The 27386-nt window shown below is 40.4% G+C and overlaps 1 protein-coding gene across 2 annotated transcripts in view; it reads right to left on the bottom strand.

The window, feature by feature from the left end:
• Nucleotides 1-26759, bottom strand: part of LOC117490973 — a 95773-nt gene extending 69014 nt beyond the window's left edge. The window contains exons 1-3 of one of the 2 annotated variants that reach the window (XM_034140772.1): nt 26296-26758; nt 21263-21384; nt 15565-15612 (exon numbers count right to left, since the gene is read on the bottom strand). In XM_034140772.1, coding sequence (XP_033996663.1) covers nt 15565-15612; nt 21263-21384; nt 26296-26353 — 228 coding nt within the window. In that variant the 5' untranslated portion in view covers nt 26354-26758. Of the gene's footprint in view, nt 1-15564; nt 15613-21262; nt 21385-26295 lie in introns of both variants that reach the window. The other variant, XM_034140773.1, reaches the window with a different exon arrangement.
• Between the last annotated feature and the right edge of the window lie 627 nt (nt 26760-27386).

Genomic DNA, 27386 nt, shown 5'->3' with positions numbered 1-27386 from the left:
CTAAATCTTGAATCTACAAAGGTTAAGAACACCGGCTGCTCACCATATTCGGGGTCTTTTGAGTATATTACAATTACTCTAAAACACATGAAACGATCCCAAACACTGAGGTGATTTATTACATTAGAGAGCCGTAGAGAGTTTGTACGAAGATTACACTGATGAAACAGTCAAATGTATTATCTTGACAGCTGGATATTCCAATTTCTTTGCCGCTGAGCCATGTCGATTTTCCAGAGTGCAAACACGTTTAAGTACTTCTTCAGAGTCAATTAAATCAGATACTAGTTAAATTACCATTTTAATTTACCTACAGGTTCACTTTTTTCTAATTTTAATCACTATTGGAAAGACTATTAGAGCAGCTTTCCTATGAAGACAGAACGGAGGGTCATTTAGAGAGCGGCAGAATTAATCACACTATGTCACTTCAAATCTACCTTTCAATTCACTTTAAAGACACTCTATGATTTACATGTGCATGGAGAATTATCTGTGGTTAGTTAAAGGAGAGATTAGGGGCAGAGATGGGCTGCTCCACCTAAACTCCAGGAAATTTGAGTATCACACCTGAGCCAAAGTGAGATTATTCAAATGAAGGTTGTAGAGTATTTTAGAAAGCTTATAGCGGGGGTGTTAAATATCCAAAGTTCAACTGCTGTCAATTAGTGATGTGTCGGTCACGAATGAGTCGGCTCAAAGAGCCGGCTCTTTTAAGTGAACGACGGGAGCCGGCTCGCGCCCGCGAACGAGCCGTTTTTTTGTGACAGTGACATGTAATATCCAAGTATTAGAGACTGTTGGATGCTGCTGTTTTGAGCATTGCAATATATTTATTTTCATTATGTTATTTATTTATGATTATTTTTAGGCTCAGCAAAGATTTGTTGTCAGTTTGTATAGGTGTTTTTTTTTGCGTGGTTCTACAATCAGAGAGTTACAAGGGTCTGTAAATGCAATGAAAACAATTGGCCACAGCAAATCATTTATATTAAAAATGTAATTTTTACAAAGGATATATTGAATAATTTAAGTGATATATGTGTACACATATAAATCATTAGTCAAAACAGGGTTACATTTGATTGAATTATAAAAGGTATATTTCGCAGATAAACCTAGTAACCCCACCCCCTTAAAAAAAACGGCTCTTTTGAACAGCTCTTTTGAACGGCTCTCGCAAAGGAACGGAACCATAAGATCCGGCTCCCTTCAAAGAGCCATAATTCCCATCACTACTGTCAATATTACGCGACAAATCATTTCCCATGTTCTATAACCCACCATCCCTGTGGGGGGCCAGCAGGCCTGTGGAACGTGCACGGTAAATAATACACCAAGAGAACATTAACCTTTAGTTGTGGTGTGAAGATGGAACCTCAATTAACAAGAGTAAATAATCCTTGTGATTACTTTGGGCCGGCCTCCATCTCGTACATAACCTAATTAAATGGACCATCCCAACATAAAACTACAGCTAATCAAGAGCTTTACTGAGGCATTGCAATATGACTTTATGGGGTTTTAGAAACACACCCACGTGTATGCGAGCGTTCATGCGTCAGTCACACACACACACACACACACACACACACACACACACACACACACACACACACACACACACACACACACACACACACACACACACACACACACACACACACACACACACACACACACACACACACACACACACACACACACACACACAGTTTGAAAATACTTTATACCTGATGGATGATAAAGAGTTTTCATCTTGGAATACATTGTCACAATTCAGATAATAAAATTGTATTTTAAAAATAATACATATTTTTATCGGAAAAATGTGAAGTTAAATCAACCGTGAATTCTAACTGAGGACATTAAACCCAATAATAAAAAAAATAATGAATGTATGTACTCTCCTTCTTTTAAGGTTGTTGTATTCGTTTGCCTATTTTATACCAGAAGGGCTTTAGTTGGTCTGTGGGTGTTCATTGTAGAACCAATGGCCTTCAAAGTATATCAAAGATTCCAATAAAAAGAGCAACAATGCCCACTGTTTTACACGAACAGGACCACAGGATATTTGTAGCAGCAATATCTCACCAGTGTGAATATAATATTGCCCACTTAAGTTGTGCTTTACTCAAAAAAGTTGACCTAATGGCTTTAAAGTCAGCATCTATTCACTGACATTCAAGAATTCTCTTTTGAAATACGTTCAACAAAAGCTTTGTATCTTGAAATTGCATATAAATAACCAAGCATTTTGCTTGATATCACTGCAAATTGCTCTTTCCTGTTATAATTCACATTGCAGCAATATTAGACACACAGAGCAAATACTTTAGTAGTAATAGTAAGATGGGGGGGTAGGGTGGCTGGGTGGGTCGTACAAATGCAGGATTTTCCCCCCAGGAGACAGCCTCATGTGAAACCAAAAGTCAAGGGGAGGGAGACAACACAGGGATTGTAGCCTTTGCAGACCATTTACATGCACAAAAAACCCTACAGGAGAGGGAAACCCCTTTCATCTTAATGAGCCTCCACCATCAGTGTGTGAATGTGTGTGTGATGCGTGAATGTTGACATGTAGTGTAAAAGCCCTTTGAGTTGTCAGAAAGACTAGAAAGGCATTAAACAAATGCTAGTCCACTTGCTTCATTTAACCCAAACCATGATATTTTTGAATTCACAACGTAAACCATAAATCAAAGTTAATAACTAAAGTAAAAAGAAATAAAAGTTCTGAAGAAAAACAAAGCACCTCGTCCTATATTCATTTCCATGTTAGGGAATCACAAGTCATCATACATTTTTTATTTTGGCTTGCATTTGGTATGCAGTTATAAACGTGTAGCATTACTTAACTCACCAGTGTTAAAACATTTAAAAACTCTTCAACCTCCAAAACAGTTTCTCAGAGGACAGTTTCACTTATTTGAGGTCTTAGTGCAGTCAAATCAGATTTGGCTTCACTGTGTTTGCAGGTTGGAATAAATAGGCCGTTGGAAATTGACTCCATTTAATCTGAGCATTGAAATGTAGACCGTGTAATCAGTTCTCGTTCACATGTGGGCCAAGATAAGACTGGTTTTATTTGTGTGTAAATCTATCCTGAGAGGCCTCATTCTTGGCTGTGGCTATAGTAAGCCATGCCTTGCAGCCATAGCACTGTGTGTGTGTGTGTGTGTGTGTGTGTGTGTGTGTGTGTGTGTGTGTGTGTGTGTGTGTGTGTGTGTGTGTGTGTGTGTGTGTGTGTGTGTGTGTGTGTGTGTGTGTGTGTGTGTGTGTGTGTGTGTGTGTGTGTGTGTGTGTGTGCGCGTGTGTGTGTGTGCGTGTGTGCGTGTGTGTGTGTGTGTGTGTGTGTGTGTGTGTGTGTGTGTGTGTGTGGACATAACTGGTCCTTCACTTGGGTCCCCACCCTCTGCCTCAGGATCCTTGTGTAATTATGAGATGATCTGGGCATCGCACACAAAGCATGGTCACACTGCCTCGGGAAGTGAGCACAATAATCTCTGTAACAAGGCCAGGGAGCCTCTTCAATGGTCCAAATAAGGAAACGTAACTCAAGGGGACACAATATAATACCTTAGGTGTATTGTTCTATAAGAGAGCAAGTTGTAAAAAGGTTAAACAAACTAAAATCTTCATTGTATTTCCCATAACACCTAAGAGCCACGCCTGCGTAGGAACACTGTCCTCTTTGTTTCAGCAGAATTCACAGAGTAATAAAACATGTGTGTGTGTATTTTTAATCATTTGTATCCGTATCTGTTTCTTTAGCTCGGCGTTGGCACGATGCATTATGAAGAAAACTTGATTGCTAGTTGTCACCTGAGCCTCATTCGCTTTAATTACATCCGTTGTGTGGACATACATGCATACAAATGGCTTATTTGAGGAGTGGATGAAAAGGAGTTCATTTGAAATACTACAACAAAACCATTTGTTCCCACGAAAACAGCACTCGCTGTATGACAAATGATGCTTTAGTCTTATGAATAATTCTCAAATTCTAAGCAATCAAGTTTTAAAGATATCGTAAATCCTGTTTAAATGGCCTCATTCATTACAGCGTGGATATGGGGGGGTACTAATAAAGTGTTACGTCTGAAATTGTCAGTGACTTGGCGTTGGTGGAGATGTTGGGCTGATGTGTGCTGCGACTGACTGTACGGTGATGGAAATGTCGCCGTGGCCTCGTTAGCATTCTGCTGGAACCCTCAGGGTGTCAGATTCTCTCTAAATTTACAGCTCAGTTCGGAACCAAAAGAGATTCTGTGCAGAATGTCTGTGAGGGGCCTTATAATAAAAATACTGATGATCACCAGCGAGGTCCACCATGAGGACGATGTGATTAATGAAAGATGTGTAAAAGATTAGATCAAAAACATGAAGGTAATGTTAGTTTCTTTCTTTCCATGTAGTCATTCCCATGAATATGTGATATATGTGTTGGGAACCTCAGATTCTAATCAAAAGGTTTTATATTCATATGCCAACAAATCATTATAATGAGGCCCCCACCATGCTGTCTTCTAACTATAGACAGAAAATAATATTGTTAAATAATTTTCAAAAATCATAATCAATTAGTATCATGGCACTTAAAGTTTGGACAATTTGTATACTTTTTTCAATTCATGATAAATGTAATTACTATCTCTTATCCCCCCCAGTGATAGGTTGGTCGCTCTTTACAAACTAATGCTGTGCCCCAAATACTGTAAAATCCCATTAAACAAAATAACAAATGATGTAAAAGAAAAAATAATGTATTCCATTCTTCTGTGCAAAGGAGCTCCATTGTTTTCCAAGAAATGATTGAAAACACAATGTGCTACATATAGGCATTATAATTTAGTATCCAGGGTGGGTGATATTTACCTCTGTTTCCGCTGGTTGGTTTGTTTGTCAGCAGGATAGCGGGAAAAAAAAACGACAGTCCCAATTTTAATAACATTTTGGTTGAAGGGTGCAGCATGAGCCAAGGAAGAACCCATTACATTTTGGAGGGAATCCAACTCACCAGCTGATAGAGAGACGATGTCTGGTCTTATACCCCTTTCACACCAACGGTGTTTCAGGGCCGGTTCGGAGCTGGAGCTTGAAAAGCACCGGGTTTTCCTGTTCACACCGCAGCGGAGCAGCCTCTAAGCTCCGGAATCCGGTTCGTTTCGAGCACCAAAAAGTTGTCCGTCTAGAAGCAAGAACCGCATACGTCACGCTTACATCGGAGGGGGGCGAGATTAACCTGAGCTAACAGTTAAGGCGAGTGCGGCAAATAAAAGTTGTAACAAGCAGTAGTGCTGAGCAAAGTGACTAGAACGCAATCACACACTTGTAAAAAAAAACACGCTTTATAAAGTCAGGCAACACTAACCAGGCTTCGTGTGATTCTGTTTATTTGTACCTTACTTTGACCATCCGTTCGCTGTTATTGATCATTGTGGAGAGCAGGCAGACGTTTTGTTTGTTATTATAGCAGCTATCGGATGGAATCAATACATGGGCTGCACAGGTTGTCATGTCTGACTATCACAAGTAGAATCATAATGAAAAATACGCCGGTAAAATGTGCCTGTAGAAAACGGCTTAGCAAGTAGTCAGTTTAGCTTCGGTTGCTATGCTAACATCACCCATGTTATACCAGAGAAACTTTCATAACAGCGTTGTGATGCCAAACAGCGTCAATTCAGACTGACACACATTCACTTAAGGGGAACTGGGGATATGTATCAGCTGCTTGTGTGACAGTCAGACAGTGAATACTTTAGAGCCGTGTGAGCTAACCCGGAGCTAACGGGAGAATACACTCGTGGAAGAGCAGCCAGCACTGCAGCGGTCGGTAAATGCCGCTGAAACACATTAATAAACAATGAACCACGGCACTCTGGAGAAAAGTATAAGGTTGGAGAAGTCGTTATTTAATTTAATCTGGCTTCGTATGATTAAAAGCAACACGATCATCGACCCGACGCAGTCCCCGGCCCGTTGTTGTTGTGAGCGCCGTTGGGGAGAAAATCAGCGACGTAAACTGTGACGTCATGACGCAGCAGCGGCAGCACCAGTCGGGCTCTGAGCGGTGTGAACAGAGCGGGAGCTGAACCGAAGAACCGGTTCTGAACCAGAAAAGCTCTAGCACAGAGCTAGAACGGGAAAAGCCTTGGTGTGAAAGGGGTATTAGAGAAGTTCTGAGCTCTCCGATCGCCTTTTTAGTTTCATGTTGTAACATTGTACCTTTTACTGCTGAGGGACAAATAAAGGTTTTTGGATTTATAATTGTCAGACCAATTGCTAAAACCCTAAAAGGATATTCAGTTTATTATACTGGAAGACAAATAACAAAACAAAAAACGCAATTTTTTTTAAAAGGGAAGCAGAAACTGTGAACTGTCGCCTTAAAAACAATGATAAATGAATTATCAAAACTGTTGCCGGATAAGTTTCTTCCATGCAGAAGTTAAGGACCGACAGAAAGAAGAAGAAATCAAACCAAAATCTGGAAAAGGCTGGTCTTAAAGTAACAAATAGAGGCCGGGGTCTTCCACACCAGACAGGACCCCAGGGACAGGCTCCTGAGACGTTCGGTTACAGCAGGGTGTGATGCAGGCGGTATGTTAGAGGGAAGATAGAGTGGCTGTCATAGTGAACAGGATCATCTTGGCCCAGTATGGGCTGGAGGTCTGAAGGTCATAATGGGCAGCACCTCCAAAGGTGGCTGAGAACGACCAAGCTAACATCCTGATGGATTTCCAGATCCAGACGGAAGGAATGGTGAAGGCTAACCAGCCGGACATTGTGGTGGTAGCCAAATAGCAGAAGAAGAAACCGTTGTGATATACTGAGCAATCCCAAGCTGTAACAACATCAGGAAGAAGGAACGCGAGAATCTGCACCGGACTCAGAGAGGAGCCAAGAGAAGATGTGGAAGGTGGCGGCAACAGTGGAGCATGAATAAATGATAAACAACAGTATGGGGCGATTGGGGACATATTTTATATATATTATTTATTTTTTCAAGAACATATTGTATTTCTTTTGGACTTTTTGTTTTTTTGTGGTTTTAACTGGCCAACTATAGGGTAAAACCAAGACTGCATGCTGATATCTATTCCGGTAGATATGATGAGATGGAAATGATCCTGTACATGTGAATTTGCTGCATCTTGCCATCTGTTGGCCTATATAATAAGCTTGATATTGTGTAAGAAATATAAATGCAGTATCACTATGCAAGGCTTTTCCCAGGCCTCATGTTTTCGGCAGTATTTAAATGTCCCTGCTCTCCTGTCCTGTCTCCTTTAGACGTCTCATTCCTTGAGCACTCAGCTAAGAAGGGTAGAAATGTGAATTACAACTAAGCTACTTAACCACAATGAATTAAGGCCGCACATTTGAAAATTTGATACTGAAATTACTGTCATTATGGTGCATTATGCCTGAGCATAATGATTGCTTTGGCGCTGTTTGAAGACAAAGGCAGACTCTGGGGGGAAAGTATAGTCAGAGGAAAAGTTGATTTCATGGCTGTGAACTCCAAACCTTCATTTCAGCAGCATATCATTTCCTGCCATTTCACAACTTGTCTTTTGTCAGCCACCTAAATCGTAATGCATCTGAAAATGATTTCTCTTTCTCTGGACAAAGAGTGAGCCATACCCAAAGAGGACTACTTGTCAGACAGAAAAATAGATATTTTTTAGTCTTGTGTTTGCTTTGTACGATGGGCCTCAGTGAAGGACACATAAAAGAACATTCTGTAAAGGCTTAACAGGAACAGAGTGAAATCTTGTATCACTAATTGATGGCTTGGATGGGGTTGAAGAACAGTACATATTATCTTTGGCGTCTGCAGTGTTTCTGTGGGTGCAAAGTTTGCACCAAACTTCTAGAGTGTTGACAAGGAGATGAATGGCATACTAAGAGCGGGACCACACAGTAACTGTGACCACGTTTTCTTCACAGCTTTATCGAACAACCAAAACAGACACGTGGAAAATTGGGCCGACTTTGCCTCCATTTTTTTAGGGATGTTTCCAAGGTTGCAAACAGAGCAGAGACTAACTGGGGCTGTTATTAATTCTCCATCAGTTTCAGTTTGGATGCCTGAAAGCCAATTAAAGGAAACTTAATTGAATCAGCCTCAGGACCCTCCTGAACAGGAATTCAAATGAATTGTGCCTGAGGACGGATGGCAGGAGAGGGAGGGAGGGCATGAGGGTTAAATAAAAAGGGTGAAATTACCCAGAGTCCACGTCTTTGCCTGGAATAATGGCTTGAGACTGACCCTGCTATCAGGGAAATTCAATTTTGTTTGTAACCTTATCCAACCGAACCAGCTGTATTTTTTGTTTTTGTCTGGTTGACTTTATGACTTTTTATCCAAAAGAAATTGAGGAATTTGCACAAAATACAGATGCAACATATACATTTGTTGAGAACAGGGTTCAAATGCATAAAACTATTGGCAGTTTCTTTTTTATACGAGATACATCTCTCACCTTATATTTAAGCTTATCATATTCTCCATAAAGCTCTAGGAAACTGTGTGTAGGCCTGGTCTGATGTAGACTATACATGAGGTGCTCACATTTTCACTGCACATTTTTCTTTTAAAAATACCAGTTTAAGTGTGAGAGATGGAATATGCATTCTTACACCGTTTATACATCTTCCCCAGGACTGGCTAAGAACATGATTTGAAAATATTATCAGATTTGGAACATTCCTAATAACAGCTAAAAACATTAAAACAAAAAGAACGTACAAATATTTACTGTTTAGACTTGAGTATTTTTGTTACTAAATGAAAAAGGGATCTATCTACAGTATATATTGGGATATAGCACTTACATGCAAGTTAGCAAGATTGGCTAACCAACTTCTACTCTCAAAACAGCCGCTACTTAGCTTAGCTTGCTAGCTTCCACTTTCCAAGTAAAATACAAACATAGCAGCCTGATGGGTCATCACCAGTGTTGGGGTAGTTACTCAAAGAAAGTAATGCATTACACAATACTTACTTTAGAAAAAAGTAATCCCTTCATTTACTTAGTTACTCACTGCTGAAAGTAATTATTTACACTAATAGTTACATTACTTTTAGATTAATAATAATAATAAATTATATTTATATAGTGCTTTCTCTTAAACATCAACTGATGTGCACCATAAATCAAATGAAAAATAACAATATATAGCTCAACCTCATTATGCCCACATCAGCACAAATCCTTAATCTAATAAAGACAGCGCAGACCTCTGTTTCTCTCTGTCTGAACGTCATGTTTTCCTACTTACTGTTGTAGTAAATGTATCATTAAGTCTCATATACAAATATATACATTCTTTCTTGGGTTTTTACCCACAGTTTCAGTTTGATGTAAGCTACAGCTATCACTCCCAAGCTTCTTCACACATTCAATACACAGACTGGCTTCCTTTTCTTCTTTAGCATTCAACAAACGGGTGACCATTGTCAGGCGAATTATCATCACTTAACCCCTGTCTCGCCACCAATCATTTCATTGGCTGTTCCCCTTCACATCTTTTGCTCTTTTCCCTGTATAAAGTCATTGCTTGGTCAGATTATTGTGCTACATCAGTGGAACAGGTTATCTGTCCTTTCCAGCTGGAAATATGATTGATTCTGAAATGCTATAACTCTTTATTACAATATAACACAACTTTGGTTTAAGCTTGTATATTTGTTATTTTCTTACCAGAAGGTGATTAAGTGTGGAATTTCCACCACAGTTACTTTGTAGTGCGTTATTCCCAACACTAGTCATCACAAATAGTGAATGTTGTGAAGGGACAGACCATGGGTAACTCAATGTGAGCTTGTTGGCGTGTCAACATTAGCAGAGTATGACATCTTCTAGTTAGCAGCAGTAGCGCACCACGTAAGTACTCTGCACTTCTCCTAGCCATAATTGTCGGTCAAACACTGGCAAAAACAGATTTATCCTCTTAAAGAAAAGGAACATCATGTCATAAGAAATATAGGAAATTAAAATGCTAGTTCAACTTTAACACAATGATTCCTAAAATAAAAATAAAATACTGAAAAATCAAAAGAAAGCAAGAACATTAAGAGATATCTGCCTTTGTGTCCAAGTTCGGGACCCAGCAACACGCACGCACGCACGCACGCGCACACACACACACACACACACACACACACACACACACACACACACACACACACACACACACACACACACACACACACACACACACACCACACACACACACACAACACACACACACACACACACACACACACACACACACACACACACACACACACACACACACACACACACACACACACACACACACACACACACACACACACACACACACACACACACACACACACACACACACACCTCAAGGCCATGTTCCATTGTCCTGTGAGAGCCATGCAGGAATCCCTTTCATGTGTCGTCTCCTGTCCTGACAGCAGCTTAGTGACATGGAGACTCTGCAGAATGTCCTGCTTTTAGTCAAATGAAGAGTCTGACAGCTGCTGAGTTCATCAAAATCAAAGGATAATCTGCTTTCCATATATAATCAAGTGATGATTAACATAATTTTTTCTTCAAAGAGGGGGATGGGAGTGTAAATGCTAGCACCTTTAAGGAGACACTTGAGAGACAGGGGGCGGGGAAGGTTTGAGAAACGGTGCAGAATCTTGTCAGGAGATTTGAAGTTATATGAACGTGGAGTTAAAACTAAGCTCTCGGGTTAAGGCCCTGACACACCAAACTGACACCAAAGAACACGTCCCGACGGACCCGATTGTTGTGTCGCCTCACGTCTCCTCTTGGCCAAAAAGTCGCACTGGAACACACCGCAAAGACTTCAGCCGACGGCCAAGTAGCACGTACGCACTGCGCATGCGTGAGTGGCAATAACTCTCCTTACCAGCAAGCGGCGGTAGTGTGTATTCGTCATTCAAAAGACGCAACTTCTGGTCCAGGCTCTCGTCATCTCACGCCTAGACTACTGCAGCTCCCTCCTGGCTGGTCTACCTGCATGTGCCATCCGACCTCTGCAGCTCATCCAGAATGCAGCGGCTCGTCTGGTCTTCAACCTTCCTAAATGTTCCCACACCACACCGCTCCTCCGCTCCCTTCACTGGCTTCCAGTAACTGCTAGAATCCACTTCAAGACACTGGTACTTGCGTACCATGCTGTGAATGGATCTGACCCTTCCTACATCCAGGACATGGTTAAACCATACACACCAGCACGTGCACTCCGCTCGGCATCAGCCAAACGGCTCGCTGCACCAGCACTGCGAGGGGGACCCAAGTTCCCATCAGCAAAAACACGTTGTTTGCTATCCTGGCTCCAAAATGGTGGAATGAGCTCCCCATTGACATCAGGACAGCAGAAAGCCTACACATCTTCCGGCGCAGACTAAAAAACTAATTTTGCAGACAGCCTTTTGCCGACAGCCTCCCGATTCAACATGTTGAATCTGGAGCGGAAGGTGTCGGCACGGCAGAAAAGACACGACGGTGCGGGACACACCAATCTGAGTAGGGCGACAGGACGCTCATCGACGGCCAGACATCTATTGGGCCTTTAGACTGACTCTCTCTGGACTGATTGACTCTGTCTGGATTTATTTATAGATTATGACTTTAATTGCCATTATAAAACAAGTTTTTATTTTCCATACTACGCTCATTTTTTAGAAAGGACAAACAAATTCAAATGAGCAACTTAGGCCTCACAATGTTAACACTGTACATCATTTTGAGTAAAACAAATATTTTAAATGTTTGTTTTGCAATTTTAATAAACCATCTTCATTCCTTTATTTCCTTCAGACAGCTTTGTTCAAAGACCCAAGATTAATAATCAGTAATACATAAATGTATGTGATGGAGGACAACGTAACTAACCCTATGCATCATAGCTGGAGAGACTCTATAATCTGCTATTTTGAAAAGTAAACAGTCGTAGCTTCCCTGGTAAGAGATTTCCTGGTTGGCAAAAATTGCAAAAACACTGGGAGGGTCACATTTCCACATGATGAGAGACGCCTTTTAAGCGGGTGTTTGTAAGAAATAAAACCCAGTAAATTGAAAAAAAACATGTGTTTGCATGCTAGCTAATCAAAAGTATTATATACTGTCACAAAAATGATATGTACCTATGCTATCTCTTATATCTGCACGGCTTTCCACTTGTCATACCAATACTGCAGATATTTTATTTTATTATATTTTAAGGGAGCCCGGCTCTGTTTTCTGACCCGGGCTAATTATGTCGAGGAGCTGTGATGTTCTTCCTCCTTCACACTCAGACCAGAGTCTTCTCCAGCGGCTGCGTCAGAGGAGCAGGCCATCAGGCGTCTGTGGACCTCCTTCATATCTAATGACGCCCTCCTGGACTGACCCAGCACTAGATCGCCCTTTGCTATTTACAGTAATTAGTCCAGAATGTGAGCTGTCAACATGCAAAAATTGTGCTAGTAGGCCCACAGTGCAGCACCCCCCCCCCCCCACAACACACTGTGCTCAACAACAAGCACCTTGCCTCGGCCACTGGAATGCATTAACTTTCCCTTCTCTCTTCTCCCTCGGCGACTCGTGTCAAATTCAGGGCCCTCAGAACAAAATCTTAATAATTAACTGGCAAATTTTAACATGATTGCTTGTGACACACCTACTCTGGTAATTATTGCTCTGAGGCCATGTGCTAATGAAATTAATGCATTCATTGCCCCAACAAATTAGCATAACTCATACAGATGGCCCACATTTGAGAGCACGCTGCAAAAAGGGGAAAACAACATTCAAGGAAAAGCAACATCAACGAGAAAAAAGAAGCTGGAAAATGAAACGGCCGGCACATCCATTTGGAGATTTTATGATGAGCACTGCTTGCTCAAAGTCTTAATGGCTAAAGCCTCGTAATGTTAACCAAGGGTGATTGCAGTCACACATTACAGAGTGATAGCAGCGCAAATGATTATCACTATCATCATTACAGTCATTGCGGATGTACATATACATCTCTCTGTGGACAAATATTAAATGGCCATGCCACCGCAGACATTAAAATGTTATTATACTGATGCATTAACTTACTACAGCAGAGTTCATATCAATATACAGTAGCCTCCCAACAATCACTCTCTAAATGGCAGCGCTGCATTCACCAGGCCTGCCACTAACCCCTGTTCATGACTCTCTGTGGGATGTCTCTACTCGCCATTAATAATTGATGACGTGCCTTCCGTACAATGGACGAAGACAAGTGCAATGGTCAGTTTGAGATGCTGAAAAAGTGCAAGAAATGTCTGCTGCTAGGTAAAAGAGGGGCAGAGATGGTGGTAATGCCTATAAAATGTGTTTGCCTGCAGCCAAATACTGACAGGGAAACAGGAAATAGTCAAAATGACTTCCTTTTCAACAACACTGAGGTACATTATTACAGGCAGGTGAGAGTCTGCAGGTTACCATCACAGATTTTGGTACAGTAGATATTCCAAAACCTCTATTGATCCACCATTGGGACCTCATGTTATACTGCAAATCAGTAAACCAAAGCAGATAGCCATTTAAGGTTATCTTAGGTTTTGTAAAATTCCACCGTGGAAACCATGGATGTATTAATGAGACGGGCAACATTTCCTCCACGATGTTTGCTGAGCTTTGTTTATCTCTGCTACGACTGAAACATTTGATTGGTATGTGGCTGAGGAAAAGAAGGAGAAAACAATAAGTGGCATGTTATTTAGATAATAGGCTGTTGCTATACGTTTTTCAGTCAGCGTTTTTTTTATGTCTTTTAATTTCCAAATATGAAAAAGAAACAAAAAGGCATGCACAGTTATGTGTTTAATTTATTTCAGAGAGGGCCTACACATGCCAGTGTATTTTTTTCTATTCATCATAATAGTTTTATTTTCTGAGTAAAGATTGCTGTAACATCTTACATTTTGCAACGTTTTTCTTTATTTTTGTTCTATAATTTCATAAATGCAACTAACTTGAGTATATATATAGTATAATAATGAAAACACTTTCTAAGCTGTGCTATCAAATATACGTTTTTGCAGCTCCAGAATTTGATGTGGTGGAAACGGGGGCAAAATGTATTTTTTGATAGTAAAGGTTGCCAGCCTCTGAGCTAGGTTAACTAGAAGCTAGGATAAGTCCTCAAAGACTGGAAGCTATCATGTAATGAGCCTTGCTAACTAACTTCCCTTTTCTGAGTGGAATACAAATTTAACAACACGATGTGTCTTTCCAAATATGAAATGCTGTAAACTAAGAGACAGGCATCTTGAAACGCTAACGATTGATAACCAACAAGAGGTGGGTTGATTTCCAGTTTTACCGGTAAAACTGGCTAACTAGCTTACAAGTCCGGAGTACGATCTAATATCTGTTTGGTTTTGTACAAACCGGTTGAATCAGCATAAGACAAAAACTTTTTTATCCTCTTTGGAAATATATGTGCAATAGCCAGAGTATCATTGTAGTTAATAATGACATGTGCAAAATTGACAAGAATGCAAAATGTAGTTATACTTAAAATCCTGTATCCTAAAACATACTTGACACCCGGTTGGTAAAACAACTCAGCCGTATGTAATAGAGACATGTTGATTTGTATAAAACACAGCATCACACTGTGCACCCATTGGTCTTTGACCCCAAATGGAGACACATTTTTCGATGAATAACAACAATCATCGGAGACTAAATGTTTCATTTAACTTCCATCAGCGTGTGAATGTGTGTATATCTTAAAATCCCAAAAGGTCGTTGTCAGAGTAACTGTGACATTTTCCTCCGCAGAGTGGATCCCTGCCATACATACACAGGAGAACAGACAGCAAAGATCACATTGTCAACCCGCCGCTGTAGAGCAAACAATGAATAAAACACTCAGTATCCAGCCTGTGCTTTGACCCACGCACACGCATGAATACATACAACACATCAACAGCACACTTCCTAATCTCACATGGTTAGTAATGCAGCCACCTTATCCAGCATGCAACCCCATCTGTGGTGACACATCAGCTCCACCATTTTATACGAATAAACTGGCAAACACAAGACACAATGTGTTGACGGGAAATTTGCATTAGAAACGTACCACAGGAAGGCGTGATTAATTTCTCCTCATGAAATGAATACAGATTCGGTCATTACATGGCTTGTATCCTTTGCCAAATATTGTAATGTTTCTGCTTTCTTTCTGCTGCAATAATAAGGACTATAAGATGGCTCATGAGCAACACAACTGCTGCAAAATCTGCAAAATCACAGAGCAAAACAAAGACATGATTGCTCATTAGTATTATGGATCTGTGCTGCTTGAATCTGCTTTGTGAGATGCAGGCACTAGCTAATGACTTAAACGGTGTTTGTTTAAATGCTTGCTACCAACATTTCACACAGTAAGATTAAAAGAATGAGACATCATCAGATCCCTCATTGAATTTGTATAATACCCTCCCTATTTGTATAATACCCTCCCTATTTGTATAATACCCTCCCTCTCCAAACACACACACATCAATATGCTTACCTTGGCTTTGCAGAGGATGCAGTGCAGTCTGTGTTCACTCCCACAGGCCTGCAAGCAAACAGCATTTCAAAGTGATTCAGAACAACATCCATAAAGCTGGACTTGTGTAGAATGACACGAGGGACAAATGAATTATCATTGTTTAGAAAATGTGATTGTGTCTTCAACCTAAAGTTCTTAAGGATGATAAACACAATTAAAAAAGGGAAACATACTTAGTTGGAAAAGAAATTCAGAAAACATTTCACATTGTTACGCTTTCACATTTTTTAGTTTTGTTGTGATTTTTAGGGCTTACAATCACCTTAACACCAAAAGTATTAATAATGATTATACTATGTGGTATTTAAATAGTGATTTTCCTAGTGCTCAAATAACTCTACAAGCATATAAGCAAAAATGAAAACACAATTTAAAAAACATTTATAAAAAAATGGAAAGGTCAAAGACATCTGGTAAGTCAGGTACGGATCATAGAGGCCTTTTTCTGTGTTATTTATGGTATTGATAATTATATGTAAAATGAATGCTGGTGTATGGTGAATAACACAGAAGGGAAATGCAAGCCCATTATGCTCTTAAAAAAATTAAATCATATATAAAGTATTTTTCCTTATTCTTCATCCCTTGTGTGTTTTGTCCTTGTTGTTGTGTTTTGCACCTCCAGGCTACTGTAGGTTTAGCAATTAATGAAAAGACATACATAACTAGCTGTTTGGTAATGCGCACACTTAATGTACACTTCACATGACAGAACTGCACATGGAACAACATAACGCTGGCAATAATCTCTGAGCTGGTGCTAAGTATGTAAAGATGCAAATAACAAGAAAAGCATTTGTACAATCAAACTGCCAAACACACACACACACACACACACACACACACACACACACACACACACACACACACACACACACACACACACACACACACACACACACACACACACGCACGGGCACTTCCTGATAGATGTTTATGGCATATCATTATAGAACACTGCTATTAGGCAATGTGATTTTATAAAGAGGACCATTGCCCCTGGCACTGTGGCCTGATTGCTGTGAGTGTTGTTCTAATGAATGTAAACCAAGTCTGTTTGCAGAGTTGAGAATTATCAACCCATGAGAGACTGAGTGGGGGGGGGGTGAACTCACTTTTCACACCATTGCAATGGAAACATGGGCATGCACACGTATAGGCAAGGGCATGCTTGCAGGTCAGCATGTTAGCCTGCGCTCTGCACAACATCTTATTTTTTACATATAAGATTCGCAGTGGGTGTATTTAATGGAGCTTTGAAAAAAACATTTAGCCTTCAGTATAGATTGAGGAACAATATTGTGTTGGATTTAAACATTTTGTGTTTGATATCTATCTTTTCTTAATAAATGTTGACTTTTGGAGTACAATGTTGTGGAGTTATTGGACATGTTGATAAGAGTAAGAAACAATCCTGTGCAGCAAGCACTAAAACATAATCATATCATGTTAATAATAATGCTTGTTCTGTAACTGTTCAGAAATTCAGGTTTTACCCGAACTAAGGAAAAAAGTAAGCTTCAGGCATTCAAATTTAGATTTAGAATGTGTTATTAAGCGTTTCACTTTCCTGTATAGCCCTAGTTCACACTTTTGTCATCGCTTCACTCTCTACTTAATTAATGCTATCTTCAGCTAGCAAGTTCTTAGCATTTCCAAAACCCCCCTCCTCATTCCCCCCACTCACTCCCATGTCTTTTATATCAGATGGATTGGGTTATATATTCCGAAAAGCATTTTTGGTGCAGAATCCCATTACCTTCAATAGAGAGAAACCAGATGTATAAAAATGAAAGAAATATGTATCTGTGGGGAAACTAAGTGTATACCATGACTCTCCTAAAGCCTGGTCCCAGCCCTGTATTGTCTCCAGCCGCGTTGTGTTGGGCAGTGAGACATACCAGGCTGGGCTTACAGTCCTCCCATGCCCTTGTACTTTGTGCTGCGAGGTTTCACCCCTCTAGGAATGCACTCCCTATAATGAGGGTCAGGGGTCAAAGTGCTGCTGCGCCTGCAGGCCGGGATCTCCCAGGCTCACTCAGTCACTGACTCTGTCCCTATATTTAAATCCTGCCTCAGGACATGTTTTTCAAAGGGCATCTCCTAACTAGTTCCTGGTTACTAATTAGTTTTGTGCCATGCTATTTGTCTTTGGGAACCTGAAATGAGGAAGGAGAGGAGGGGGGGCACAAATGAGTCTAAAAAAAGATAGCGTATGGTTGGCCTCAGTGCTGATTATTATCATTCAGATAGTCCTCTGCTGCAAACACTGAAGTATGCATCAACAGTTGTGGAAATGAATACCAGTGCTGCATTGTTGTGTTTGAATTCAGCCTTTCTGCTGTTTAGTGACAACATCTGTGTCATTCTGTTGTGGCTGAAATTAAATAAGAACGTTGAATTTGCCCTTCTTTGTTCGGCCTGCTTTTAGGAGTGCTAACGGTGCATGCTATCACTCCCAGCTGGCTAGCTTTCTCTCTCGCAAGTCAAATCATTATTGGATTACATTTTCTGGCTTCATAAAATGCGGTTAAGAGGCACTTTAGACATATGGGCATGACCTGCTTTCCAGAGATGGCTATCAGAGCAAAAGTGACAGGTCAATTGCTGATTTCTGTTCTGTAAAAGGGAAAGGGCCTCCCTACCCTGAGCACTCTAAAAGGTCGCACGCTCTCTCTCTCCCTCTCTATTTCTCTCCGTCTGCTTCTCACACACACAAAAACTAAAGTAGTCTCGCAGCATCGGCACACACTCAGCACAGAGCCGAGTTCTGTGGGAGTGAGTGTGTGTGTGCGTGCCTGCTTCAGGAGCCTGAGCGTGTGTGTCTGTATATAATTGTATAGTGGGAAGACACACACTTAATGGAAGTGGCTCTTCACTCTGACAGCTGGGTGGTGCAGATGAAAGGTCTGCTGTAGCATGTTGTCTACCACTTGTGGAGTATCCAAAGAGAGTGGACGGCACAACAGCAAACCACTCAACTGCAGACGCTCCATTTATCCTTAATTAATATACAATTATTGCATGTCATTATAACTCACTCACTCACTTACATATTATATGTACAGTGTAGTGACTTATGGATGGTTTGTTCTGATACCTCAACATTGAAGATATTGTACAGTCCAAAAGTGCTTAAGAGACACAGATTGACTAGAGAGGCAAAGAGCAGATTCACTGAATTTAATCCAAAGCTCAAGGGTTTTATATTGTACTTCCCATATGCTTGTTGAATTGCGCTATAAAGATTGAATATATACTGTTCAATATAAGTGAAGCAGATTTATTGAATATCACGACAATAGAGAGGTGCAGTGATGTATTTATGACATCTTTATTTCGGACGATCCGGACGTTAGCATCACAAGGGCTCACTCCACAAAGAGCTAACGGGATTTCTCCATTGGATTCTGGAATATCGCAGAAAATAAGATCTGTGGCAAACACACACTTGTTAATGATACTTGCACATTCACCATGTCATTTATGTCGTACAGTAAAACAAAACATGTTAGTCTCCTACATCATCATCATCATCGTCGGCTCACTACACTAAACAAGCCTGTTTGCTATCCTGGCTCCTGTACTCAGCACTTTGGCTTAAAAGTGGAAGGTTTGGCTGAAGTTGGAGCTGATCCAGAAGCACCTAATCTGGTTCTGTTTACAGGTACCTGCTGGATTCTTGCTGTTGAGTTGTTTCCTTCATGGTTGAATGTACTTATTTAGCATAAGCTACATGAAATGTAATGGAACCACAGACCTTTTTCTGGAATCTAACCAAATACATATACATACAAATATTGATGTAGAGATGAGGAAGCCTTAAAGTGCAAAACTTTTAACACATTTCTGGGTTTAGGACTCATTCCTGCACCACTGAAGTATCTATATGAAACAAGTGCCCTTAATTCTGGATACTTCCTATAAAGCAACCCAGTAGCATCTCTCAGATATTCCCTGCATGTTAAATGCCAACACAACTCCATGCCCTCAGTTCAGATACTTCCATTAGTACACTGTGTGTGCACTGTGTTCTTATTGTGTCGTGAGTGAATCTCGACTGGGTAGTGTTTTCTCAAATCAAACACAGCTGTTGTGCACTTAAATCTCAAAGCCTGAGCCTAGACTACTCTGATGACCTCATCAGGGTCATTTTCTGCAGAGCTGACCCCCCCTCAGGTCCCCCACACTGACATAAGACTATATACAACTGTTTTCACAGGCTGCGTAGTAATCCTCCTGACTAGTAACTCATTTTGACCTGAGTAATTGGTGGATTAGCAACTACAGCATTCATTGGAGTGTTGTTTCTACTTTCTCCATAACTTACTCTCTGTTTAGGTCTGCTTTTGTCTTTACCTCTTCCGTTTCTAAACGCTCCGTTATGTTCATCAGCTAGTTGCTAATTCTGTCAATCGGTTGTTTTTTGCTAATTATTTACAATGGGTTTGTCCATACTTTACTACTACTAAACTTAGGTTGCCAAAGTTGTAAACCAAAACAGCACTTTTGTAGGGTGTAAAACCAACACAATGAGCTAAAAGAGACTACACATCTCCATTTGGGCAAGGGGTACAGCAGGGTTGGGGGATAATTCTCTATGGAGTCATGACTAAGAGTGATGCTTTTAATATTAAATATAGTCATTTGATCTATTCTTGATATAGAAAATGTATTAGTGCATATCTGATGTGCAGAATAACGTGTGTTGTGATGCAGTGCTTTCACCATGTACTTTTGATACCATAATGTGATTTTTATTAAAAAAAGAAAGCACACTGAACACAAAAGGCATAAATAAGAAAAATAATGAGTTTCCTACTGTTTTAACTAACATAAAAATCCCTGATATCGTCTTTTTTATAATGTGTTCATCACAAGTTGCCATCGCAATGACGATACAAATATAATAGATATTGCTCAGCCCTTATTTGCATATGGAGGTTGGTAGGTTGATCAATTGCAGCAGAGAGGTAACTCTGCAGTTTAATTTAAATTCATCACATCAACACAACTTTTTAGTACATTTTAAACTTTTTTTATTTCTGTGAATAAAACTTATACAAGAGGTAATTATACATGTTTGCAGTTCTGGCAGCAGCAGCTTGTTGGGAATGGACGGTGGAAGAGTAATTAGCATGAGCAGCAATAAGCACCATGACTGAACAGAAAGAGAGATGCATGCCACCAGAAGCTAACATTTCATTCACGGAGAAGAGTGTAAAGTGATCTTTTGGGAGCCCCATCAGTGACCGCTGTATCAGTAGCTGGTTCAAGGGCTCTACACATGTAAATGAGCCATCCTGCGGTGGGTGACAGGTGTCGGGTGCATGATAGCTTCCTGGACTCCTGCCAGTCCATTATGAGCCACTTCTCACAGTTTCAGCTGTGCTTCAACTCTGTCACCATGACGTGTTATCATTGTTAGCAACCCTCATTAAAACTAATTGGTATTGCTGTTTGAAAGGTAGCTCTTTACCTTGAGGCAAACAGCTACGTTTTGTCTCAATAAGGAATGCTAACATGGCAAACACATTTACTCACTGTTGGAAGACCAACAAAGACATTTTCTTCCTTCAAATTCTGACAAATGGCTGATGAGGAGAGCAAGCCAGACTGAAATATCAAGGTTCCCCACATGGAGAGTCATTCTTACCTTCTGGATCCAGGTGGACAGACACACATGATGGGAAAGTAAATTCTTGCAGTCACAGAAATTCCTCAGTGGGTCACTGGCTCGATGTGCAACATCCCTGCATATAAAGCACTCTGACGTCTCTGTGGAGGAAGAGGAGATGGAGGCGATGAATGGTGGAGCACTGTGTTCACTTTGCATCCAAGGCTATAGTTCCAACTCAAACGTATGTTCTCGCTTATATTGCAACTTATTCTGCATACAAAGCACTGTTGCTCCCTTAATCATGAGACCTTTATTTCATAAAATAAATGGTAAATCTGGGACTGTTTATTACATTTTATTTTAATTCTAACTTGTAGTTTCTTATTCAATTTGAATGTTTCTTTTCTTTAGAGATACTGTATGTTATCTATTATTCTATCCATCCATTTCAAATATTCTGCTTTTCCATGAGCAGACCGCATTTATTTTGCCATTGGTGTAAACTTAGAGCATTGATTCATGATGGCTCAACTGTCCCCGGTTAAGAAAAGAAGAAGAGAACAAGATCAGGAAAGAGGTTTCTAGACAGAGAGAGTTGGTCAACAGAAGAAGAGAAACAGGAAGTAAACGGGAACACAGTTTGTGCTCTGGCGCAGTTCCAGCCGTTGGTACAGTGGAACGCACTATTTTCAGAAGCTATACAATTATTTTTAATTAAAAAAATGAAAATGTGGTCTTTATTGTGAATAAAGTTGTTGGTTTATTTAGTACGTACGCATGTTCATTTCATTAATGAATGGCTCACTGCACATTATCCTTTACAATATCTTTTACTTATTTTGCAAAACATTTTTTCAATAAAATTAGATTTAAAGAGGGTTAACAAAATGTGTTTACACCTGCTCTGATGTCAGACTGAGTTTGGCAACCGGGAGAAAAGCAGGACCAGGAGTTGTTAATTGTTAACGACAACACGTTGCGTGCTGCCCTCACAACTCAGAACAGCGGCTTTGAACTCAAAGCTGAAACACTCCTTATATCTCGCAGTAAAATCATCCGTCCCGGTTCAATTAGGAGTGGACATAAAAGGTAAGCCGTGGATAGCATCACGCTAGCTGCCATACATGTGGTCCTCCAGCCCGGGGCGGGGGTTAGCCACAGAAAGCAGCATCTCAGATTGATCAGAAACCTCCTTTAGTGAGGATTCCCATACAGGAGCTTTGAAGCTAAACATTGGACAGTAGCTAGGAGCCACATTTGTTGGTTTCATCCCATAACAGCGTGGGGAGGCAGCAGTGAGGGCTAGCTGTCATCTGTGTGGGATAAACTGCTGCCTCAGAAGCTCCTGTCTCTTTTGGGCCTTTAGATGAACCAGATTGCTCCAGGTGAAAATCCATCTTCAGATGAAAAATCTTTTAATCAAAGGGTGGGTTTTTAATGTAGCCCATCAGATTCTGTGTAAGCAGTTTTTATTACTGACCAGGCATATATCTCACTGAGCATTAATGTCTCTGAGACAAGCTGTGAAACTGAAAAAAGACCACATTAACTTCTTGTCTCAAGACACATTTTGGGTAAAGTCAAGACTTTTGAGATGAATGTGTGGTGCCACAACTTTAGCTACGTGTAACTGACACCAGACTCCAGAGGCCTGTACTACGAAGCCGGATTTTCGCTTAGCGAGCTAACTTCAGGGAAAACTCGGGGTTTCCGGTCCTACGACGCTGGTTCTCTTTTTAGCGGGCTAGATAACTTATTCTGAACGGCTAGCCTCCGGAGCAGGATAGGTTCCAGGATAAAAGCATTGCCTGCTGACCAATCAGAGCTCAGTGTGCGGAGTTTAAAGCGATCAATTCATATGACAGGAGGAGAAAGGAAATACAGTTTAAACTGCCGTTGCAGGAAAGATGGCCGGCCAAAATCACCGACTGTGTGAACGTGAACATTAATAGAATATCACCTCCCATCTTCAGAGCAATCTGACTATTATAACATTAGCGTTAAGAAAGCTTACTTAAATATCTGCCACAACATAAGTAACCGGATCAAAGTAACATTACGTACAGTCCGCGGCACTGTGAGTGCAGACGTCGATGTGTGCCATTATCATTCATATCATATCACATCATAATGTATCATATATTTCCTTATCTGAGTCAGCTTCTTGAGCCGTATCTGGCCGTGCAACACTCACAGTGTCACATACTGTATGCAGAAGTATTATTTTAAGCAACACATTAAGTTGACGAAACACTCGAGTCAAATGTAATTAAAGTCAGATCGTGTCTTGGACGGGGCAGTGATTTCATAAACCTGTTAATGTACGCATTCAAACACTTTTTCTTTTACCAGCTGTATTCACCTTGCAGGTGCAGCTATGTGGCTTTTATCCTGGATAAAGTGTTTAAGTCATGGATGTTTAAAGTTTAATTTCTTCATATTTGACTAATATTAAAGTTGACTTTTCATTCAGGAAGTATGACGCTGCGCTGTCAGTACGTTTGTCCATGTTTGTGATTGGTCGAATGCTCCAAATACCACCCCTTTCATGTGAACGCGCACCTAACTAGATAGGACACGGCTGGCTTGAGCGATCCACTTAACCAGCGTCGTAGGACCGCTTAGCGAGAGCGCGTATGTTTTGGATTAGGCCAACCGGCTAACTCAAACATATCCAGGTTAGGTTGAACCGGCTTCGTAGTACAGGCCTCAGGCCTCCTATGGAAATCATTCTAGTGTGTGTCAACATTCATATGCCTGCCTCCTTTTCGTCTCTCTGTCTGACAAAATATTAAGTTTAGTTGGTTTTCACTCATTGTCAAAATAACTTTGTGTGTGTTGAAGAGTTAGCAGAAAATAATGGAGCCATGCAGAGACACACATGCAGCACGACAGTGGAGCTAACAGGCAGTCTTGGTGTTTCAACAGCCTGACCGAAAATATTTCCAAAGTTACAGTGATGGCAGGTTCACCAATTATCCACACAAGTCCTTTTTTAAATTTCATTCCCCCGAATCTGTACTGCTTTTACGATCATTATGGCAAGCCCCGAGGCACTTCTGGAGCTAAGTCACAGATGCACTGCCTCTCGGTAAATAACATGAAAACAACAATACAACAGAGATGTAAACAACGTGGCGCGTCAATTCGTAGCTGAGCTGACACGTCTGCGTGATCTGTGACATCCATAATTAACTGTCAGCAGTGTCAGTGTTCAGCAGCGTTTCACATGAAGGTGAGTGCTCCACTAACTGGCTGAAGTCCCCCCCCCCCTCAACGCACGTTTTAACAGCTAACCAAGGTTCCTGTGCAGCAGCAGCAGGCTGATGTACTGAAACTCAGTGTGTCAGCTGCCGCAGATCTCCCACTATCACAGAGCAGAATGTACCAACATGAACTCTGTCAGGAGTGTGTTTACACTACGTGACTGTCTGAAAGTGGCTTTAGCGCTGGGCGTCTGTCAGTGACGTTTTAATTACCTGCTGCACTCTCACAGACATTCATCACAAGAAAGGAAACCAAAGTAAGCTGTAATCTGATTCAGTGTTATAAGAAGAGTTTCAAACACTGTACAGTGCACTATACAGTAAACAAATGCCAGATTGAGATGATTTAATTGTCCTTTGCATTGCTAACGACCTCATTAACAGAAGAATGATGGGAAATCAGCATGGTCTGGGCAAGGAACCGCCTGTGTGACAGCCATCTGGCTGCAGTGGGGGGTGGGTAGAGTGGGGGTTGGGGGCTGGTAAGTTAACACCACGGCCTTCACCACTTCCAGGCGCAGGCTTACAGCACCTCTAGATGGAAGCAGTTATTACTGTTTTACTAAGCAATCAGAATAACAATTCTGTTTTTCTGTTTGTTTATTTGAACAATAATAAGATCCAGATTAAAGAATAAATGCATCCACTGAACATATTTTGACATTTTAACTGATATAAAATTAATAAAGGGAAAAAAAGGAGGGATAATATATCCAGGGTGGATTTACTTCATGTTTTCTCGGTCATTTTTAATTTAAGTCTTTGGGTAAGTATGACTGGTACTATATTTATTAAGCATGGAATCAGTCCTTATTGGACAAAAAAGAGCGAATGATCTCGGCATAATTTGAGGTGACTTCTAATCTTAAAATGATAACAACGGAACATTTCCGCCCTTATCATATCAAATAATATACAGATTAATTCATCTCCACAAGCTGCATTCATGGAAGGTGTGTGTTATTCAACTATGTATATTGAAAATGGGCGATGACTGTCCTTCACTGTTTAAGCGATGTGTCCATATTGTTACATTACATTTCCCAAGACATGGGGACAGTACAGAAAAACAGCAAGCGCTCATATGTTAAAAGTCATACAATAATTGAATTTCCCAAAAGTGACATTGATCTCCATTGATGAATCCATTCACTGATTGGTAGTGTACGATCATCAATGCACATTGAAAAGAAAATGGATACAAATAATCCTCTTCAAGGTACGTAATTAGATTTTCTAAACTGAAAAGATGTGCCCTTAAAAATAATAAGTTTGTCACATTACAGTTACATATTCATTGTTGTTTTAATGTCTAAAATATAAAAGTGTCTTAACCCCCTTGTATTTTATTAAGAAAATGTTAGTTGATAAACATCTAACTTTTTGGATTGAATATTATACTGTCATGGAACTTGTGTTTCACACCATTTATAACTATAATATTTTGAATTGTGCATTTATTTATTAAGCCACACAACTTGCTTGCATCAGTTTCCTTGTGTGCAGTCTATTATGTAAATGGCTTACTAATTTAGAAAATGCAATTAAGCTATTCAGGATAGCTACTAATTAATTGTGGCATATTTGCATATATTAATTAACTGAGCTACCAATAATATTGGATCATCTTCATTGTATTCACATTTGAGTGTTTGCATGTAAAACAGATGGTTTCTGCTTTTCTAATGTCATCACTTCATAGATGTAAGACTTCCAGAAAACTGCAATACATCATCAGGCCAGCAGCATCACTCGATGTTAAAGACCTGTGTTTCTCATGAAATGCATGATGGGAATACATACCGCTGGATAAAGTCCTGCATGACTCTGCTGAGGACAGTGTTTGGTACTCACTGCCCATACTTCACTTCTGGTTGGGGTTGAGAGATCTCTTCCACTGACTTCTGAGTACTTCCAGATACCGGCAGTTTCTTCCACTTCCTGTTAACATTCCTCTGTTTTCTCTCGCCCGGGTTAGACACAAAGTGTCAAATCAACTTGTCAAAACTACTCCAGCACTGAACGCTCTTGTTTTTGCTCTTGCTCTCTGTTTTTGTTTTTGAGGAAGTTATAAAAACAGGCAGCCAATCACAGCTGCACCCGGGAGCATGCCAGGACAGGAAGCTGAATGGAAAAACAGAGAAAGGTTTCTGGTGAACTCAGAGCATTTCCTGTCCTGACTGTCGAACCACTCATGTTTCAAGAGTGAGAATGAGATGTTTGTAAATCACCACAAAGCTACATGCATTGTTTTGTTTAGGTAGAGAAGTGCAAGCGTTACAAGATGTCATGATGGAGGAGGAGCATGTACTGTATAGCATGCTTTCTTAAAAACACCCCAGTGTGTTGCAACACGGTGCACTCTCACTGCTGGGAAATGACACACACATCTTGGAATTTCCCCCACACATCTTTCTGCATAGTAACTGCAGAATGGAAAGTTCCAAAATGACAGTTATGACATCTTTGTGTCACCTAATCACATGTTCATGGCTTAGTGGGCTTTTCACAATATATACAGTAGGTCAACATTTATTTAAAGCTTAAAGAATCAAATGATCTTCGTTAAGAACCTAAATAGTCCTAAATGCATGAACGGCCAACAAAATGTAATACATACTGTATCATACAAAAATCTCCTTAATTATTTTAAAACAAATATTTAGAGGGAAAAATAAGACAGTAATGTATACTCTCAGTGCATGGAGGCTTAATAAATAGAAAAAAAGAATATCACGTCCAAAATGTAAAAGCCAAAACTACATCACATCCCACATGTAATCTTCTTTTTTTTCATCAGTTTCCTGGTTGAAGCTGCAGCCCCCCCAACCCTGTCTCCTAAAAATTACGTTCCCACAGAACTAAACTGCATTCTCAATTACGTTTAGCTAGAA

Source organism: Trematomus bernacchii, unplaced genomic scaffold (genome assembly GCF_902827165.1).
Source record: "Trematomus bernacchii unplaced genomic scaffold, fTreBer1.1, whole genome shotgun sequence".
NCBI lineage: Eukaryota > Metazoa > Chordata > Actinopteri > Perciformes > Nototheniidae > Trematomus > Trematomus bernacchii.
Note: the sequence above shows the minus strand (reverse complement) of the source record. Positions and strands in the feature narration are given on the sequence as shown.